The sequence below is a fragment of the Cricetulus griseus genome, chromosome 4 (assembly GCF_003668045.3).
Source record: "Cricetulus griseus strain 17A/GY chromosome 4, alternate assembly CriGri-PICRH-1.0, whole genome shotgun sequence".
NCBI classification, from domain to species: domain Eukaryota; kingdom Metazoa; phylum Chordata; class Mammalia; order Rodentia; family Cricetidae; genus Cricetulus; species Cricetulus griseus.
Window position 1 is genome coordinate 90,992,989 of NC_048597.1, and position 20,873 is coordinate 91,013,861.

Sequence of the window (20,873 nt, forward strand, 5' to 3'; positions counted from 1 at the left end):
CTGAGGCCTCACTGGGCCCTGTCAGTTCTCTGTAGTCAGCCACTGAAAAGTTGCACTTGTGACGTTAGTCATGCAGAATGACAGGCCCTGTGACTGTTTTCTTGAGACACTGGCTACTGGCTCCTGGAAGGACACACTGGTTCTTCACTAGATCCCCATGGCACGCACAGCTTGGCACTGTCATCAGACTTGAAGGCTGTTTCTAGGAACTAATTAGAAGCTACTCGGCACTGCAGTCAGTCACTTCACTGTTTCTCCTCTGCTCTCCAGGTTCCCCTGCACCAGCGCAGGCTGTTTCATGTTTTTTGTTTTTCTGTGCCTTGTGGGTGCTGTGTCTTTCAATAATAGTGCACACAGCCACTTCACTGCTTTCTGATTTCTACCTCCCAGATCCTCTCAGGATCCTACAGGGGCAAGTGCGGAACAAAGCCCTCAATGGAGTAGTTTCTTCCCACTTAATTTATGCAAATGACTTGTAAGAGAAAACTCACCCTTTGTCTCTTCCCCCAGCCTCTTGTAATGAGCTGTGCAATAATATTTTTTTTTTTGTTTAATGGATGAGGCACTTTTGAATTAGTGACTAACATATTTTTATACTGAATAAATTTCATTAATGATTTTTTTAAATCACTGTTAAGCCAGTTGATGTGTCTTATTAATGACGTGATAATCCTCTCTCAAAAGCCATCCTGTAAAAATCGACTGCAGATAAGAGGCCCATCATCAAAGAAATACAGATGTTCCGATGCCAGCCTGCCGCACCGCCAGCTGTATGCTCCCCCCTACCAAAGCACAAGGTGGAGAAGCATTCCTCATTCTTTCTTTCTTTGACTCAGAAAAACCTTGGGCAGCTTTGGAGTTATAAGTGAGCACGCACAGCTAGGGAGGGAGGCACCATTCCTACACCTGTCCCCCAGGGTTGTCACTGTGTCCTCCCTCTCCAGGCTGGGGGCAGCAGCCTTGAGCTCACCCTTACTCCTGGTTTGCACTATGGTAATACAGTGAGTGTTCACTGATAAAACATTAAAGATTGCTTAGCAGTTTATGTCAGAGCTAACTGAGCCTAATAAATCCAGGTGTTCCTTACTCTAGAGGCCTGGCAGATCCTGACTCCAAGGCGGTGAGATGGGAAACAGGTCCACAGTAACAGTAACCAGCTGTCGGACTTCAGCTGAGTCACTCCCCTTCTTTGTACTTCACTTTCTCCATCTGGAAAATGAATGATTAATGACCGTGTGTCCCTGCAAGTGGTGACGGAGAGAAACAGAAAGTGAGATATAAAGCTGGTGGGGTCCTTGGAGGAAAGGTCTGGGTAACAGCAGTCCCCATGACTGCCACTGCACTTCCTCCAAGGTGTGAGGTATTCAGCCACTCCTTCCCTGGTGTCTAAAGGAGAGCTGCCTGTGTTGTGGGTTCTCCTGGAAAGGTTCAGGGTTTTTATCCCCAAGAGTCACCTATCTGTCTCATTTATTCCTGCCCCAGGGGCAGAGTGACAGCTTGACACCTGAAGCCTGGCTCAGGGGAATGCTGCAGGTGGGGATGCTTCTCACCTCTCTGTAGCTGGTCCTGGCCCAGAGTAAGGAGCTGTTAAAATGAATGTCACTACACCCTGGGACCCAAGCTATGGCTGCTTTACTCTGTCATATGAGCCACAACTGTGAGACAGAGATGTGGCTCTTGTCTGAGCACCTGGAGCATAGAGACAACCCCTACTGGGCCCACAAGCAGTGCCTTATGTTTAAGGGGAGCCACTCCAAGGTGCAGCTCCATGTAGTTGAAGGTCAAATGGGAAAAAGGAAAATAAGCCAAAAATTGCTACATAATAAGGAAGACACAAAAGATTCTCAGGTCAGGGGACCTTTGAAATCTTTTACTGTGTAGACTAAAAGGTTTTTCATAGTTAAACATCATTAAAAGCATAAAAGGGGGCTGGAGAGATGGCTCAGAGGTTAAGAGCACTGGCTGCTCTTCCAGAGGTTCTGAGTTCAATTCCCAGCAACCACATGGCTCCTTTCAACCATCAGTAGTGAGATCTGGCGCCCTCTTCTGACCTGCAGGTAGACATGCAAGCAGAACACTATACATAAATAATATTAAAAAAAAAAAGATTAAAAAGACACAAAGTAGATGGCACTGGGAAGCAAGCAAACCACTCAGGCTGGTGAAGTCACAAATCTTGGAGAAGATCCTGATGCCAATGCCCTACTAACCCAGCACAATTCCTAGCCGAATTCTAAGTATTTGTCCTTATACCCAGAGAAGTGCAATTCTCACTCCTTATCAAGGAAGCTTCTGTTTGCAATAGATGGAGACTGTTACAGAGAACCACAGCCAATCAAAATGCAGAGTGATGGAGCCCAGTCTCAATGGAGACAGCTGCAAAACCCCTCGTGCCCCGAAGGCTCAGGGAGCATGGAGGAAGTAGGGATGGAAAGATTGTGAGAGCCTGAGGATCAGGGAGTTTGCTGTGAGACCGAGTCTCCCAGTAACATCAGAAGCCACACCCGTAAAGTCTCAACAACACGGCTGCCCAAACATGAACTGAACAAAGGACAACAACAGACATCCCCACGTAGAAGGGGGGAAGACCACGGAGGCTGCAGTCTGACACAAAGAACTAAGGAATGCTGAGAGAGAGAAATAGTCTTCCCCAGGGAAGAGCTCACCAAGTTGTTACCCAATACCAAATGATCGGTCCTGGAAACATACGGACAAGTAACATTATACAGACTGAGCGTCTTCTATTTAGGAATGTGTACGTATCCACATACAGATATGCATGTGATAACAATCAATGAAAAAAAGAGGCCGTGAATTTGGAGGAGGGCAAGGGGTGTGTGTGGGAGGGCTCGTAGGGAGGTAAGGGAGGGAGGAAATGACATAATTAAAAGTTCAAAGATAAAAATGATAATTTAAAAATGTGGGATAGAGGTGGACATTTTATAAGGAAAAAGCAAATTTGGCGTGGAAAGGATTGGGTGCTGATGAGAAGGATGAGAAACACAAGAGTGAAGGCTGCAGTGAAGGCAGAATGGGCAGAGCTGATGCAGGGGATTGATGGAGAGAGACACAAAAGATCAATGAAAAGGATAAGCAATGCTGTATGAGGCTCGGGGTCGAGCCTTTCTCTCACCATGCCCTCATGCTGGTGGGCTGCAGACTTGTGCCACCAAGGGAAGTTTGGTCCTGCATCAGCTGCCCTGAAACAAGGTGGCTGTCCATCCTCAGCCTTCACCCCTTTCAAAAGGACCCTCTTGTCCGGCTTGCTATGACCATGCGGTTCTATCCCAGCCTTTCTGGGAATGGCTGTTATGGTTATGTGGTGACAGATGAAATACTAGCAGAACTACTATGCTAAAATAGATTTTATTCCCATAAACAGACCTGTCCACAGCTCTGTTTGCTATCACTTTCATTACTCAGAAACCTAAAGAACTATTTTTGTATTTTCTACACCCACATTGAACAGCCTTGGCTTGACAAGGCACAGATAGCTATCATCAGATTTTCTCTATATGTGCTTCGAAGAACCTGTCCTCATTTTAAATTCAACACATAGAACATGATTTCAAACCCTGAGTAAAACAGTCCACTGCAAAGCAAAGCAAACAAGCAACAAAAAGCCAAATAGGCCCAGGCTATCAGGAACTACACTAAATGTCCACAATGATTATTCCTGTCACCAAAGTGACTGTAACAGATCTGGGGAGATGGCTCCATCAGTAAATTGCCCACCGTGAAAGCATGAGGACCTGAGTTCAGATCCCAGCACCCATGTAAAAATCAGGTGTGGTGGCATGTGTCTGTAATCCTAGCACTTTAGGGGTGGCGGTCAGACAGTAGGGTCCTGTAGCTCCTTGCACCTCTGGCCTCCATGTACATGTGTACACACATGTACTTCCTGCACGCATACAAACATATACCACATACATATGTAGCCTCTCTCTTTCAGATAGATGATAGATAGATAGACAGACTGACCTGCTGAGTTGAATTCCTGAGTCCACTGCCTCTGCCTCCCAAGTGTTGGGGTTACAGACATGCACCAGGCAATCTTTCCATTGTAAACAGATAATCTAGTCCTTGTGTACAACGGTTTAAGTAAAGGTGAGCTTCCTTTTTTCCCCATTCTGCTCACCTTGACCATATACTCAAAGGTGGCTAAGATGTTCCACATATTATATCATCCAAATTAATGACAGGAAACTCCATCTGTTGCATTGTGTCAGAACTAAAAGCCTTTCTGAGACCCCAGAAGACTTCTGTTTTGTTTTATCGGTGACAGTAGTATGATTCATTTAACAAGCCTTGGCTGTAAGGGAGGCTGGGAAATGAATGCTTAACATTTTAGTAGCACTGGCAAAGGCAGATAGGAAGAGGGCAGAAGTAAAAATTGAATGTTAGAGGCTTGAGATATGCCTCAAGGGTATAGTGTGAATAAAGCCTTGTGTTCTATGCTGCTGCTGCTGACAATGACTCATGATAGTGGTGTTGGTGTTGGTGATGATGGTGGTGGTGATGGTGATGGTGGTAGTGGTGGTGATGGTGGTGATGGTGGTGGTGATGGTGGTGGTGATGGTGGTGATGATGGTGGTGGTGATGATGGTGGTGGTGATGGTGGTGATGATGGTGGTGGCGATGGTGGTGGTGATGGTGGTGGTGATGGTGGTGGTGGTGATGGTGGTGGTGGTGATGGTGGGTGGTGGTGATGGTGGTGATGGTGGTGGTGATGATGGTGATGATGGTGGTGATGGTGATGATGGTGGTGATGGTGGTGGTGATGGTGATGGTGGTGATGGTGATGATGGTGGTGGTGGTGGTGGTGGTGATGGTGGTGATGGTGGTGATGGGTGATGGTGGTGGTGGTGATGATGTGGTGATGATGGTGGTGGTGATGGTGGTGGTGGTGATGGTGGTGATGGTGATGTGGTGGTGATGGTGGTGATGGTGGTGATGGTGGTGGTGATGGTGATGGTGGTGATGGTGATGGTGATGGTGATGATGGCGATGGTGGTGGTGGTGGTGATGGTGATGGTGGTGATGGTAATGATGGTGGTGGTGGTGGTGATGGTGATGATGGTGGTGGTGGTGGTGATGGTGGTGGTAGTGGTGATGGTGGTGGTGATGGTGATGGTGGTGATGGTGGTGATGATGGTGATGGTGGTGGTGATGGTGATGGTGGTGATGGTGATGGTGGTGGTGATGGTGATGGTGATGGTGGTGATGGTGATGGTGGTGATGGTGATGGTGATGGTGGTGGTGGTGGTGATAATGGTGGTGGTGGTGATGGTGGTGGTGGTGGTGATGGTGGTGGTGGTGGTGATGGTGGTGGTAATGGTTGTTGCTGGAGTTTCCTTGTTCTGCCAGGTCCTGCCGCCCTTCTCAGCCCCAAATAAACACACAGATGCTATATTAACTATAAAACTGTTGGCTGATGACTAGGGCTTCTTGTTAGCTAGCTCTCTCTTAATTATTAACCCATTTCTATTGATCTAAGTATTTCCACATGGTCTTGTCTTTCTCCACTACATGGCATCTCTCCGGCACCTCTCTGCCTCTCTCCCCAGCATTCTCCTCGTCTCCTAGCCCCACCTATCTTCCTGCCTCTACTGTCTATTGGCCAAACAGTATTTTATTCATCAACCAATAAGAGAAACATATACAGAAGGACATCCCCCCATCAGATGGTGGTGGTGTTGATGGTGGTGGTGGTGGTGGTGGTGATGGTGATGATGATGAAGAAAATGAGTGTTGGCTAAAAGCCTTCGCTACCTAGCACAAGCATTTAACAAGTAATATGTTTGTAATAGTAAACACACTATTATGTTCATCTTTGAGTCTACTATACTGTCTCAATAAATGTGATAAACAGAATGAAAGAAAGATACAGCATCCAAGAGGGGTCTTGGGATAAATGGCCTCAGTGCTCTCCACAGATGCTTTCTCAGTCAGACACAACTGGATAGCACCTTGACCTCCACGGTATATGAAAAAACTATTTGCAGGAGACAAACTATAGATCTATAGACCTTCCAGGACTGAATGGCAGACAGAGGAATCCATCCCCTCCCAATATACTAGGCTGTGACATGTTGAGAGCCAGCAAATGTTTAGAACAGTGCAGTGTTACCCTAACCCTAACCCTAACCCTAACAGATTGGAACAGAGCTCTGAGTTTTCAACCCACACATGAGTTCTCGAGGAAACCAGCACCTTTGCCCATCCAGGGGCCTCCAGGTCCCCAGTAAATCCCTTTCAATCAAACAACAAAGGGGAAACTGACAGTCCAGCCCCTTTCAGTCCTTTCCGTGCTTTTGATGTTGCTCCGAGAATTCCTTGTATGAACAGAGCAAATGAGCAGAAGTCTTGATGACATTACACTGAACTGGCTAGAACTTCCCTCATTTTAGAGTTTGAATTCTTAATCCAATTTGAATTTTAAAATGAAGCTCTTCAGATCTGATGGCTTCAGGGAAACAAATTCCATGATCTTCTCTCAGCCTTGCTAGGAACTCATTCTTCTTGGCAACTGAATTTACAAAGTGAAGTCATTTTGAAATAGCATCCTTTTGGCCTGCCCTTCCATCCCTCTTCTTTCCTGTCAATCTCCAGGGTTCCCTCTGGTCTGGGCACACCCTACTGTCCTCATGTGGTCTCTACTAAAGGAACAATGTTGCTCCTCACCCACACAGCATGGCTGGATTCTGCAGCTGCTACTGCAACAGACTCTGAGAGGGCAGAGTGTGACCAAGGTTGAAGCGTGGGGCAGTGGTTCAAGCCTAAAATTCACCACTTAATGGCTGTCGGTTCTGTGAGTGGTTCCAGTGGTAGCCTAGCCATGTTCCCTTTGTTCTACAGTAAAATGAGAAGTTGAGGGGCCAGGGGCTTTGGAAATGGACAGTACTCTAAGACTTAGATATAGTTCAAGTCCACAATACAGAAAGTATTTGTAGAATACTGGTTGCAGAGGTTTTGGAGTATATCTGGGAAGATGTATTATGCAGAGCTGTGGGCCCAATCTGAGAAAATCACTTCAAGGTAGAACCATGTAAGTGGTGGTCACACCACTGGTCCCGGTGTCCTGGCATCAGTGAGACCATGAAAGAGGAATGCTTATATGTTGCTGTAGTTATTATTACCCCCACTACTGTTAAGACATGTACCTTGGGCTGGCTAGAGGCCACCAAGCCTGATGGCCTGAGCTTGATCCCCAGGACCCTCTTGGTGGGAGGAGAAAACCAACTCCTATAAGTTGTCCCCTGACTTCTGTAAATGTGCTGTAACACATGTATACAGTAAATAAATGCAATGATATTTCACCTATTTTTAAAGTGCTTCTTCATTAATAATGAAACTGGAAGGTAGGCCTGAAGATGGAGGTTTCTGTCCCGCCAAGTCCTGCTGCCCTTCAGCCCCAAATAAGAACACAGAGACATATTAATTATAAAACTGTAGGCTGATGGCTAGGGCTTCTCATTGGCTAGCTCTGTCTTAAAACTACTAATCTATGTATTTCTACATGGCCTTATATTACCAGAGAATTCCTGGCTCGCCTTATCTTCCTGGTCTCTACATGGTGTCTCTTCAAGGCACCTCTCTGCCTGTCTCCCCAGCATTCTCCTCATCTCCTAGCCCCACCTATCTTCCTGCTTTGACTGGCCAGTCAGTGTTTTATTCATCAACCAATAAGATATATATATATATATATATGTATATATATATATATATATATATATATATGGACATCCCCCATTACAGGCCATATATTCATGTCTTTCCTCTTTTGCGGGGAGTATTGAGGGTAGAAATAGAACCCCGAGCCTGCTAGGTAAGTGCTCTACCACTAAGCCACATCTCAGTCCTTAATTTATCTTCCTGATGAATTGCATGTACAATGGGGATGGCTAGTGACAAAGCCAGAGTTTAAAAAGGAATGTTTCTAGTTCCTCAGACCTTTGCTCTATTACCAGATGACAGCCCAGAGGCTTCCAGCTAACCAGCTCTAGTGATTGAAGAGTCTCAGCTGGGCAACAGTACAGACAGTGTTTTTCAGATTGTTCATTAGAACTTCCAGAGATTCCAGAGGGAACACCCCAGAGCAGCAGCACCCCGGCTGTGGTGCACTTGTCACCGTGCAGGTTGGATTTGCCCATTTCCTTCATGTGTAGCACACTAGCATAGACTGGCTGTATTATAAGAGGAAAAGTCCCCAGGTATAGCATCAGGCTTCTGCTGGCCAAGTTGTGGGAGCATAGCTGTCTGTCTGTCTGTCTGTCTGGTGTTTCCTCCCTTTCGAAGTGATCAGAGTTCAATCATGGGGGCACAAAAACACCCTGCAGGAGATCTCTTTCCTCCCCATCCACTGCACACACTGTCCAACAGGAAGCAGAGCCTGTTCTCAATCACACACAGTTAGGCTGTGGTACTCTCAGAGACAAACTTCGTATCCTTGGGTATGATGATGCCAAGTCCCATCGGCGGAAACATGGTGGCATCTAAGCGTGATACTGAATTACATTTTACATAACAATCCCAGAGGGAGGCAGATCTTTGAGGACTGATGATTGACACTGTTTGGAGTAACAGCCCTTCCTAGAAGGTGGAGCACCATGTTGGTGTTTTCAATTTAATGCCATTGTGATGGTCTTCTGAGATTGGGAGACCCGAGGCCAGGAGGGGGAGTAGCCGGCATGTGCAGTGTAGTAGCAGAGCCATAGAAGGGATCTTGCAATGCCAGGGCCCCCGTCTTACTTCAGAAAGATGCCGTTCCTTCGTAACTGGCCACTCTGGCTTATTCAGGTGGTAGGATATGGTGTGTGGAAGTGAGGGGCCAAGGGTAGGCTAAGCTTGACAGGCATGCAGTGGGTGTGAAGGTTCCATTGCCTGACTGTAAGTTGTCTTATCCCATCAAGGATTCTACTTAGCTCATAACATCAAATGATGAGGCAGTAGAAGTAGGAAGCCAGGACTCAGGGCAGTACAAATAGAGTGGAAAATGAAGACCAAGGCAACGGTCTAGAGGTACCGTGTGAAGGGGCTAACACAGCTGCCATAGCCGAACAATCTCTCTGAGTTGGAGTTCCTGGCAGCTGAAACAGAAAGAGAAATCCATAAACCTCATCACCCAGAAAGCAAGCTGAGTGCAGAAAGAGCCGTCAGAAGTCCCCACGTAAGCGATTCTGGGGATGGAACAGATGTTATCAGGAAAACTTCACCGCAAATAACTGTATCAGATTTCATTGTTTCCTTTCTTCTCTCTTTAGCCAGGTCTGGCTCTACAGTCCGGGCTGGCATGAGCTTGTGTTGACCCTCCCAGCTCTGCCTCCCAAGTGCCAGGGTTATAAGCTCCACCCCTTTCCTTTTCTAACAGCAAATTTTGATCAAAACCTTTACCATCAGACCTGAGGGCATGAGACAATGCTCACACCACCAAAGCTTGTTTATCTGGATCAAGTGCATAAACTTCCATAGTCTCACTAGGCCAAGGATGGGGCTTAGAGCATCTAGAGGCATAGTGCCCAAATGCTTCTTGGGAAGACTTCATGGATGTCTCTCTTACCCCACCAACTCTGTTAGCTATAGTGTAAATTGCTAGGCTTAGACAGCTCATCTTGGTTGCCTATCCATTGGACTGTACTGGTTCTGGTACCATGACAAAGCTTAGTGGCCAGCAGGGTGGCCATTGCAGCTCTCAGGCAGCTTACTGGTCCCAGTCAGCTGTGGCCCATCTCCCTGCAGCTGCACTGTGGAGAGAAGTGTCAGTGAGGTGGCACAAGGGGACTTTGGGGTGCTGCTTTCTAGCTTCTAATGCTCCTGACCACAAGGGAACTCAGCACTTCTCCACACACTGGCAATCCAAGTCCTTGGCTGTGCTCCATTTTTCCTAGACCAGGATGAAGAAAAGGGCAAGACTGTGTGTGGATAGAGGTGGGGTGGGAGTGTGGGGGAGGGGGGGATGTCACTACAAAAGCCCACTACAGCCATAGCAAGGGAAGAAATGCAGAAAAGATGAACAGGGCAGCCTGTGAGGGCATGCAGGGCTGCCCGCAGGCTGCCACAGCCCTAGAGCACCAGCAAGGATATCTGGCCTAGAGGTGGCAAATGACATTTTAAGTGTCTCACTCTTTGCAGGTCTGAAAGAGCTCAGAGAGGTGGGACTGGTCCAGCTGTTGAGGCTCAGTCCAGGAAGGTAGAAGAGCTATCTCAGTGTAGCAGTAATTACATCCTAAGCCTTGAAACCAACTCCCTGTGCCACTGCTCCGAGGCGTCTTTTACTGTGACACCCAAGCATGTTTTGTTTTCTCCCACAGTGACTAACAGTGGCCTGCTTCCCATCAGATGCTCTCACAGCGCCCGTCCGGCCCAAACTGTTAGGAATGACAGTGCCCGACTCCTCCTTCATCATCACCGTGGAGCACCCCTTCCCAGCCACCCCCTTGTCATAGCTTTAATTACTGTTTCTCCTACTCCATAACACAATTAATCTTTCCCTCTAGCTGAGATTTACAGCCTCAGAGGCTCAGGGGATTTTTTTTTTTTTTTTGAGCAATTCACCTGCAGCCTGGGTCTCTGATTACCCAAAGGGAAGTAGGATGTGGGGCTGTGGACAGAGCTCATGAAATACATATGTGCTTTAGGGTGGGTTCTTGTTGCTGTTTACACAGCCCTAAACTTGGGGACAGTGTCAGGAGAGGACCGCAGAGCATGTGATGTATTTTCTTAAGTTTATAATAGAAGACGGGTGCTTCCAACACTGTGGACTTGTGGTAAGAGCAGAATGCCACAGCTGCAGGAGTGCATGCCGGAGCAGGGCTGCTCCCCTCTCAGTGGCCTCCCAGCACAGACAGGAAGGATCCAGAACAAAATATCTACTTCACAGGCCTATCCCCAGAGTCCCCCTTCAGGTATGGACTTGGTGGTTTATTAACCAACACATGAGGCTAGCACACTAGTGATCCAATCTTGATCAACGGAACCACAGCTAGGACCCAAGCCCTCTGCACGTGTGCCACCTCAGGTTGTTTTCAGGCATTTCTGAATCAGGCAGAGGCAGCCCCTGGAAAAGCCTGCCTCCCTGTAAGACACTTGCAGCTGATAAAGTCATATGGTGATCCCCCATTTGAAAATATACTTTGCTGTCCCACTTTGGTGAAAATAATGGGGACTTATCTACAAGGACACAATTAGTTTAAACAGTCTGATCAGACTGTCAAAGGCCTTTGACTTCAGCTGTCTGTTCACCAGGCCTGTCCCCACCTTCTCACACAGAACAAATGTGTGTAAAAACTTGAGAGGAAGATCCAGGAACCTCAAGTTGATAGGGATGGATCTCTGGGCCACATCTGGTGCATAGAAGGAACAGATAGAGCAGGTGCGACACACCGTGTCCCCTCCCACCCTAGACAAAGTGTGTCCTAGGCGGTAAGTGTAAAGGTCATGACCATGAGCCAACACAGGACACAGTGTTGTCATCCCAGTCTACACACAATGTCCTTGCACCTCAGGGAGGGATGAGACCTGGTACCTGGAGGGTCTAGTGACCAGTTGATCACTTCCTCTACTAAGGTCCCCAGGATGGAAAGATGTGCTTAGACCTACATACATCAGGCCTTGGTTACACTGAAGAGTCTCCTGATCCAAAGGGGGCTACATAGAGCACACAGTGCCAACTGGTCTACCTAGCTTTATTATTTAACTGTTAGGAGAATAATGTAATGCTCCTTCCTGCTGAAGGCCTGATTTTCCTCATCTTGTTTCCACTATTAGCATAAACACTCCATGTCCTCCCAACTCCTAGGCTATGTGAAAACCCAGCCGGGACACTGAGCTGCTTCTTCACCTGTAAACAGTTCCATATGCACCCACCTCGGAGAGCCTTACCCAGCCTGGCTGCTATGCCACGCCACACAGTCTCTGGAAGGAAACACGTGGGCTGGTAGAGCCAGGGGGATGGGGTACAGGAGTCCATGAATTCTGCCAATAACTCCCCTCTTCTTCCTGAGACTTACTCAGAACATTCATAAAATGACCCTGGAAGCTGGGCGGTGGTGGCACATGCCTTTAATCCCAGCACTCGGGAGGCAGAGGCAGGCAGATCTCTGTGAGTTCGAGACCAGCCTGATCTACAAGAGCTAATTCCAGGACAGCCTCCAAAGCCATGGAGAAACCCTGTCTCGAAAAACCAAAAAGAAAAAAAAAATGACCCTGGAGTGGAGAGTGTCTTTCCTGTTTCCCAGACCCTGTGTTTCCTACGAGGACAGCTAGACTCTCTGAAAGCAGAGGAAGAGCAGGTCCGCTCCAATAGCCCAGCCTAGGCTGGGCACTAACAGCAATCAATGAGAAGTAGGGCCCACTGTGTGTATAAGACGCAGGCTCTGCTTCCAGAGGGGTTGAATGAAAAGCTGCCCGAATTCACTGCCTGGCTGTAACTGGTATCATTTTAGTGGAAATGTTTTCTTCCTGGCCTGGCCTAGTGGCCCCACCTTGGCCTCCACAGAGTGTGTTGAGCATGCCATTATGGCTCTCACCACAACCTTTGAGGTAGACATTATTATTCCCACAGGTAACCCATAAGTGGAGACGCAGTGTCCGCGTGTCTCCTCCCCACATACCTGGTGAGGGTCAGCTTTGTGAGAGCTTCTACCCCACTAATCTTCATTTAATTCCCTCCCCACAGCCCATTGTCACCCAGGGCACCCCTGCTGACAGGCTCTGTGTAAGTCTTCATCAGAGTGACATCCTCCTGGAAAGGGCAGGAGGAGCTGCAGATTACCCCCTCTGCGTGTGCACAGTCATTCACTGACAGCTCTTGGGAGGCTTTTATGTCGCTTCAACAAAGAGAACAGCTGCCAAGAGAGTACACTGTCCCTACAGAATGCCCTGGGCTGGCAGCAGCCAGAACCTGCCATGGGGGACACAGCGGAGGGAGAGGCCAGCTCAACTTGGCCTGCCTCTCTGCCCTTGTCTGTGTATGGAAGCTGTAATTTTGAAAGCCCTCCTCTGGTTCTTTGCTGGCCCATGGAAGATAAGGAAGCAGCAGTGGCAGCTGGCTGGAGACCAGATCGGTTTGCCATAACCAGCAGGCAGCTTCCTTCACAAATTATTGCAATCCTGGACAGCCATTATTATCCCAACTGCTCCCTGCTCACTACTCGGACCCTTGGGCCAGAGTAAAAGAAACAGATGCCCCTTCTGTTGCCTTGTTCATTGGCCAAGCTATCTTAGGTGTTATTCACAAAGTGTGATACAAAAGTGTTGCTTTACTATGTTTCTTTCTTTCATTGTATGTTTTTGAGACAGTCTGGCCTTGAACTCACAACCCTGAACTATGTGCCTCTTGGGTACTGGGATTACAGGCATGTACTGCTGTGGCCAGCTCTCATTCTATGTCTCTAATATGATTATAATCTGACTTTATTGTTTTTTAAAGGTGGGGACAAAGACTTTTCAATTTTAAAACAAAAACAAGAAAGTAAAGGCTCAAATACATTATATGTCTGTCTGTCTCTAGGACCCTCAAATGAATGGGGTGGAGGTTTGCTCATAAAACAGGATTTTTTATTTTGTCTATGGCCAGGTTCCTGGAGAACACAGTATAGCTGACCGTGTAGGAGGGCAGAAGTAGCAACAGGGCCTTGTTTTGGCAGATAGGGAAAGCTACATGAAGGCATGCTTCCCTTCTCCGAAGGCCTTTTGCTGTTCCGTCCTCATTTCCCAACTAGCAAGTGATCGTATTGACTTCTAAATGATCACCGTGGTAAAATCCAAAGGCTGTGCCGGGATTGCTGAGTACAAAGGTGGCTCTGGGAGGAAGGGACAGAGCAGGGCCAGGCAGGGCTTGCACTCATGTACAGTGATTCCTGTCTGGGTAGATCATTTGAAGAGAGAAGAAAGGTAGTAAATGATTCGTTTTGTCCAAGGATGCTTGAAACTATGAAGCCTAAAGGTAGCTTAGGAAGACAGGCTAAAAGTGGGTCTTTTACTGCAGCGTCTCCAAGTTCCCACCATTAAAGAACCCACCATGTTAAATGGGCATTCCTTCCTGGGAAGTTCGGTGTCTCCAACCCTGTCAGGGTCTGAAAGCTATGCCCCTTCCTCAGAGCAAGCTGGTGACACCTCCAGTTCCATGACTGGACACAACCCCAGACATGTCACTTGTCTTATGAGATCAAAGCCCTGACTCCTCTGGTGCACACACAGCCGCTTTGTCTGTCCAGCACAGGACTGCTGAATAAAACCTCATCCACTTACATATCACCATGCTTTTATAGTTGTTCTCATTTATGCCCATCAGTTTTCATGGCAACATCATCTGTAATACGGGATGCTTGGGGTTCTTATTTGTTAATCGGGTGTAAGTAAAATGGTTCTACAGAGTTGGTTTATTTTTGCATATTTTGATTATTAAAGGAAATCAGTGCCCCCATCCCTCTCTGTTTCTTCCATTGTCTGTTGACATTTATCATTCTTTGCCTATTCTAGAAAATTGGGATCTTGATTTTTTTTCTTTCTAAGCTAAACTGAATTTTACAACTATTTTTCACAGCAGCTGCTACAATTTTTCATATACGTCTCACATATTTTCTAGTGTTTTGTGTTTGCCCTTTTAATTTTGCGTGTTTATTTGTAAAATAGTTTCATTTTTGTCATCAAATCTGTTGGGTTTTCCTGGCAGTTTGAAACTTGGGAAGCCATCCCCCTGTGCAGTACTGAGGAGCGTTCAGCCCCACCTTTAGTTGGTCTGAAGCCTTTTCGTCAGAATTAGCACTCGCCTTAGACTGAGCTGTAAATCACTTTATTGTTTTTGTTTGTTTGTTTGTTTTTTGTTTTTCCAAACAGGGTTTCTCTGTGTAGCTTTGGAGCCTATCCTGGCACTCGCAGTGGAGACCAGGCTGGTCTCGAACTCACAGAGATCTGCCTGCCTCTGCCTCCCGAGTGCTCGGATTAAAGGCGTGTGCCACCAACGCCCGGCTGTAAATCACTTTCTCTAACCTTCTGTTCGCTTCCCCTTTATTTCAGGCATCATCCACCAGATGAAAGGTGATTACGACACAGCCCTGAAGCTCCACAAGACCCACCTGAGCATCGCCCAGGAGCTGAGCGACTACGCCGCCCAAGGCCGTGCCTACGGGAATATGGGCAATGCCTACAATGCCCTGGGTATGTATGACCAGGCTGTCAAGTACCACCGTCAGGAGCTGCAGATCTCCATGGAGGTGAACGACCGTGCCTCTCAGGCTTCAACTCATGGAAACCTGGCCGTTGCCTACCAGGCCCTGGGAGCCCACGACAGGGCCCTCCAGCATTATCAGAACCACCTGAACATTGCCCGGGAGCTTCGGGACATCCAGAGTGAGGCCAGGGCACTCAGCAACCTGGGGAATTTCCACTGCTCCAGAGGAGAGTATGTCCAGGCTGCACCCTACTATGAGCAGTACCTCCGCCTTGCTCCTGACCTCCAAGACATGGAGGGAGAAGGGAAGGTCTGCCACAACCTCGGCTATGCCCACTACTGCCTTGGGAACTACCAGGAGGCTGTGAAGTACTACGAGCAGGACCTGGCCCTGGCCAAAGACCTCCATGACAAACTGAGCCAAGCAAAAGCCTATTGCAACTTGGGCCTGGCCTTCAAGGCTCTGCTGAACTTTGCTAAAGCTGAGGAGTGTCAGAAATACCTTCTGTCCCTAGCCCAGTCCCTGGATAATTCCCAGGCTAAGTTTCGAGCCCTAGGGAACCTGGGTGATATATTTGTCTGTAAAAAGGATGTAAACGGTGCAATAAAGTTCTATGAGCAACAGTTGGGCTTAGCTCACCACGTGAAAGACAGAAGACTGGAGGCCAGTGCCTACGCAGCCCTTGGTACCGCATACCGAATGGTCCAGAAGTATGACAAGGCCTTGGGTTATCACACACAGGAGCTGGAGGTCTATCAGGAACTGAGCGACTTGACAGGGGAATGCCGGGCTCACGGGCACCTGGCAGCTGTCTACATGGCCCTTGGAAAATACACAATGGCGTTCAAGTGCTACCAGGAACAACTGGAGCTGGGGCGGAAGCTGAAAGAGCCGAGTCTGGAAGCCCAGGTGTACGGCAACATGGGTATCACAAAGATGAACATGAATGTGATGGAGGACGCCATTGGCTACTTTGAGCAGCAGCTGGCCATGCTGCAGCAGCTCAGCGGGAACGAGTCTGTGCTGGACAGGGGCCGGGCTTACGGCAACCTGGGAGACTGCTACGAGGCCCTAGGGGACTACGAGGAAGCCATCAAGTACTATGAACAGTACCTGTCTGTTGCCCAGAGCCTGAACCGCATGCAAGACCAAGCCAAGGCCTACCGGGGTCTAGGAAACGGGCACAGGTAATGTGGACAGGAATGGGGCTACATACAATCACAAGGAGAGGAGCCGTGGCAAGAAGGGCAGCTGCCAGCTACAGAGCAGTTTGTTCCCATGCCTCTCATTTGGCTTTTCAACAATTCATTGGGTTAAGTGGGTGGTAATATTGCTGTCATGTATGAAAAGACACCAATGCCCAGAGAGGGTGGGTTAGTGCCTGAGGTTACACAGCGTCAAAGGACCAGCTGTGAGAGTCAAACCCAGGGCTCAGACTTCACATTCAGCAGACAGTGATCAAGATGCAAGAGTTCACATGGCTGGAAAGATGGGGTAGATCTGCTTAGCTGACCTCTGTGAGTGCCTCCACATTGTATGAATGTGTTTATTAGTACAGCATTCAGTAACCGCCAGTTACTCATCCCCGTCTGGTAATAGAGGGGCTGGAAACTGGTCCTATGCATCCAGCCTCACCCATGTTGGGCACTGGCAGAGCAGCCCTAACAGTATAACAATGCTGCACTAAACACACGTCCATCCATCTGCTGTGGAACAGGGGAAACTAAGGCTCAGTCAGTGAAATCCACATACCTAGACACTGGCTCCATCTGCCACCAAAGGCCGTGCTCTTCCTGCTCTTGATCATATTGTCTCTGAACAGTAGGGGAAAAAGCTCTGTTGGCCGTGGGTTGCCTCCCTCCAAGGGGGGAACCCAAGAAGGTGCCTGCATGTATAGACAGGGCCTCCCCGAGGAGTGGGGATCAGGGCTCCTGGAGTGGAGGTAGAGGTCAGACTAAATCGTCACCCACAGACTGCTCCAAGAAACTCGGGCTGAGCGATTTACAGCTCCTGTAAAGCGATCTCTAAAGCACCCGTCTAAGCAGTAGTGGAGGCTGGGAGGCCCGAGTCCCAGACCTTGCTATCATCGTGCCTATTAATATATTTTATGTTTCCTCGGGGGTGCGCATCCCACTGAATCGCAAGCTCTTGGGAAGGTCACTGAGGGACGACTCTTGAATTGCTTTCCAGATTATGAAATTCCTCTGCATCTCACTCTAAGGGCACATGATAGATTTTAGCCAGAGAAGGAGTTAAGAGCTTCTATAGTAAGTGACAGTGACGAATGCTTTTCATTTTCTCAGGGGTTTTAGCATGTCTGCACCTGCATGGAATGATCTCATTGCTTCTCTGTCTGCATCCCCACAGGGCTACTGGGAGCTTGCAGCAGGCCCTTGTGTGCTTTGAGAAGAGGCTTGTGGTGGCCCATGAACTCGGGGAGGCCTCCAATAAGGCCCAGGCCTATGGAGAGCTGGGAAGTCTCCACAGCCAATTAGGGAATTATGAACAGGCCATTTCCTGCCTGGAACGCCAGCTAAACATTGCCAGAGACATGAAGGACAGAGCCTTGGAGAGTGATGCGGCCTGCGGCCTGGGGGGTGTCTACCAGCAGATGGGGGAGTACGACACAGCCCTGCACTATCACCAGCTCGATCTGCAGATTGCAGAGGAGACCGACAACCCCACCTGCCAGGGCCGAGCCTATGGGAACCTGGGTCTGACCTACGAATCCCTGGGCACCTTTGAGAGGGCCGTGGTCTATCAAGAACAGCACCTGAGCATTGCGGCACAGATGAACGACCTGGTGGCCAAGACGGTATCCTATAGCAGCCTGGGGAGGACCCACCATGCCCTGCAGAACTATTCCCAGGCGGTCATGTACTTACAGGAAGGTAGGCAAAAGGCTCTGCCAGAGGAGGCTCAGTCACCTCTACAGAGTGAGGGTCTCACAGGCCCCACCATCCCCACCAGGCGTCCCCTGATAGTCTCAAGGTGTTTCCTTGCCCTGCCCCAGCTCTCTGGACTCCAACTCCCTCTCTCTCTCTCTCTCCCTCTGTTTCAGTACCTGCCCCTAGCCTGCGGCCCAAACAGCTGCTGATACCCTTGACTTGTCAGAGCAGCAACTGGGCACAGGACACATCCTCACCAGTTGGATCATGAGGGTCTACTTCAGAGACACATCCAACTGCCCCAAGCCCCGGTGGCCTAGGACAGAGATGCCTAAGATTCACACTTGTGGTTCTCAGCCCAGGCACAATAGCTGCTAGCCTAGCATGTCTGGTTAGGCTGCTTCTGAGTGTTTGCCCTGACAGTGCACAGACCAATGTCAAGGAGCAGGACTGGAAACTGGGCTCTTCGGCTCCCTCCACTACTATGAGTCTGTCAATTACCCTAGGCCAGTGGGGCCTCACACATGTCCTTCCTACATGAGCCAAAGCCTTTCCCCTCTATACTGGGATGGCCCTGCTCCTGAAGCCCTCACGAGTGCAAAGGGACTCTGAGTGTGGGGGTATGGGTGTGCGAGGGGGAGGGGTGCCACTCATTAGTGAAGGACTTGGCTCCAGGTTTCAAGGAGGAACACCTTAGTAAGGGCTTCCTCCTGCAGTCCCTTTGGCCAGATTTTAGTTCTCACAGCAATACTCAGACTGTCCTTTTTTCTACCCCTTTTTCTTTTTGTAATCGTTCTTTTCTTTGACAGTGGTGAGAACCAAGCACATGTTAGCTCATCTCACATACTAGGCAGATTTGTTGCCATTGAGCTGTACCCTCCCCCACCCCAACCACAGCCCAAGAACTGTTCGTTTATCTCCGTTGTTGCAGCTACATCGCCAAGGCTTGGAGAAGTACAGCGGTTTGACCCTGGCTATTAAGTTGGTTCACTGTAGAGCAGGCCCAACCCCTGTCTGCAGTTGTTTCTGACATCACAGAAATTACAGGGTTGGGGCAGCCATACCGGGTTGTTCTCCAGCCCCCAGGGGATGTCCTTAGAGGGGGAAGCAGGAGGCTGAGTAGAGAATGGCTGCAGGCTGGCATTGATGCTCTGTACAGATCTGCATCGGAGACCTCCTAAAGCTGGAGCCACTGTCGCACCCCTCCCTGTGTGGCTCCCACTGTGCAGGTAGGGCTCTGTACCTGTGAAAACAAGCCCCGAGCATTGCTTAAATTCCAGTATTCTAGCAGTCCCACCACCTAGGGATGGCTTTCAGTTGAATCTGTGAGACCCAGCATCCAGCATTTGCAACAAGTACTTTTATTGTTTATTCCCTCCTGAAATACCTTTCCATGCAGCAGCTGGTTTGACTGAGTCACTGAGTCACATAATTCTATATTTATGGAACACTCTGCAGCTCCTTTTTATTGCCTCTTGTGCTGTCTTATAGAGATCTAAAAACTCCCCAAGTGTGTGTTTGGTGGAGAGGGCCTCTGACCAACAGTTCCTCATGGTCCTAGCCAGGTGTCTATAAAGTGCTGTGAGCAGGCTCAGATGGAGAACACCTGAGGCGCTCTCCCAGTGCTGAGCAGGAGGTCCCACAGCCGCTGGCCCCAGAGGGCAGCTCAGCTGGACAGCACTCCAGCCTTCTGTGGAGCTTCGGACCAGCACTACCTGCATGCCCCATGCAATGGAACCCTGTGTGATTCCGAGTCCGGACAGATCCCAGACGATATGGCTTGACACTGGCTAACACCACCGCCTTGAGTCAGCTCTTTCTCTGCCTGGAAATTAGAAAAGGAAGTGGGGTCCATCCAGTGACTCCTGGGGCTGTCACAGTGCAGACGAGCTGGCCCTCAGGAGTGGGATGGTCAGGTTCCCCCGGGAGGCAGCTCCAGTGCATCTGCCCAGGTGGCCTGTGGACACTCTCCTTGCTGGGGACACAGCAGGAACATGGCAAGGTTCCTCTCTCACAGAATGTGTCTTCAATGGAGTTGCCCAAGGACCCTGCTTCTGACTCAGACCCAGGGACTGACCAGACACTTGCTTGGAAAGGTCAGCATGGCAGCCCCTTTAAAGGCTGGAACAACCAGAGCCACTGTCTTTGATGTGAAATATTTACAAATTCTCTGTTGCCCACTGGCACGATTTAAACTCAGAGTGCTGTTTCTGAGCTCTTTGGGTCATGTGTTTTGAAATGCATCATGCCTTAGGCTGGCCCTGGGCATCACTGTCAGCTGACTCGGGGCCTTTCCCAGAGTGCTTGGCGCCGGCTTCCTACCCTAGCTTAGATGAGAGGGAAGCCCTGGCTCGTGTGTACAGTTGAGCCTCGGCAGCTGTACAGTGCCCCCTGCTCTGTGCAGAGAAGGTTGGAATGCAGGCAAGGTGGCACTGAGACCAGCATAGTGACCAAGAAAATAAACAGTTACTGTCAGACTTTGCCCCCAGAAAGCCCTGGAGGTGGCTGGTGTCCTGGAACTCCCAAGCTTGCTGTAAGTGACCCACACCACAAGTGCCTACATGAAGACCATTAAAATGAGGACAGTCATTTAAGCCTCCCGGCTCATAATCGTGCTTGCTTGTGTCACCCCACTGAGGCATAACACAGACTCAGGCTTGAGGGAAGAGTGGATAGGACATGGAGCATGCCAGCAGCTACAGGAACAGGAGCAGGGTCCAGCTGTGTGCCATTGCACTTTCAAGAGACCCTCACGAGTCTCCTCATCTGCGCTGACTGGATGCTGTTGGTGAGATAATAAAGTGTGTGATGT

General features: G+C 49.0%; 1 protein-coding gene across 2 annotated transcripts in view; it reads left to right on the top strand.

Moving 5' to 3' along the window:
• The window catches only part of Ttc28 (tetratricopeptide repeat domain 28), a 400,070-nt gene that overhangs the window by 329,671 nt on the left and 49,526 nt on the right, over positions 1 to 20,873 (top strand). For both annotated transcript variants that reach the window (XM_027415916.2, XM_027415917.2), the window contains 2 exons: positions 15,019 to 16,360; positions 17,541 to 18,064. In XM_027415916.2, the coding sequence (XP_027271717.1) occupies positions 15,019 to 16,360; positions 17,541 to 18,064 (1,866 nt within the window). The remainder of the gene's footprint in view (positions 1 to 15,018; positions 16,361 to 17,540; positions 18,065 to 20,873) is intronic.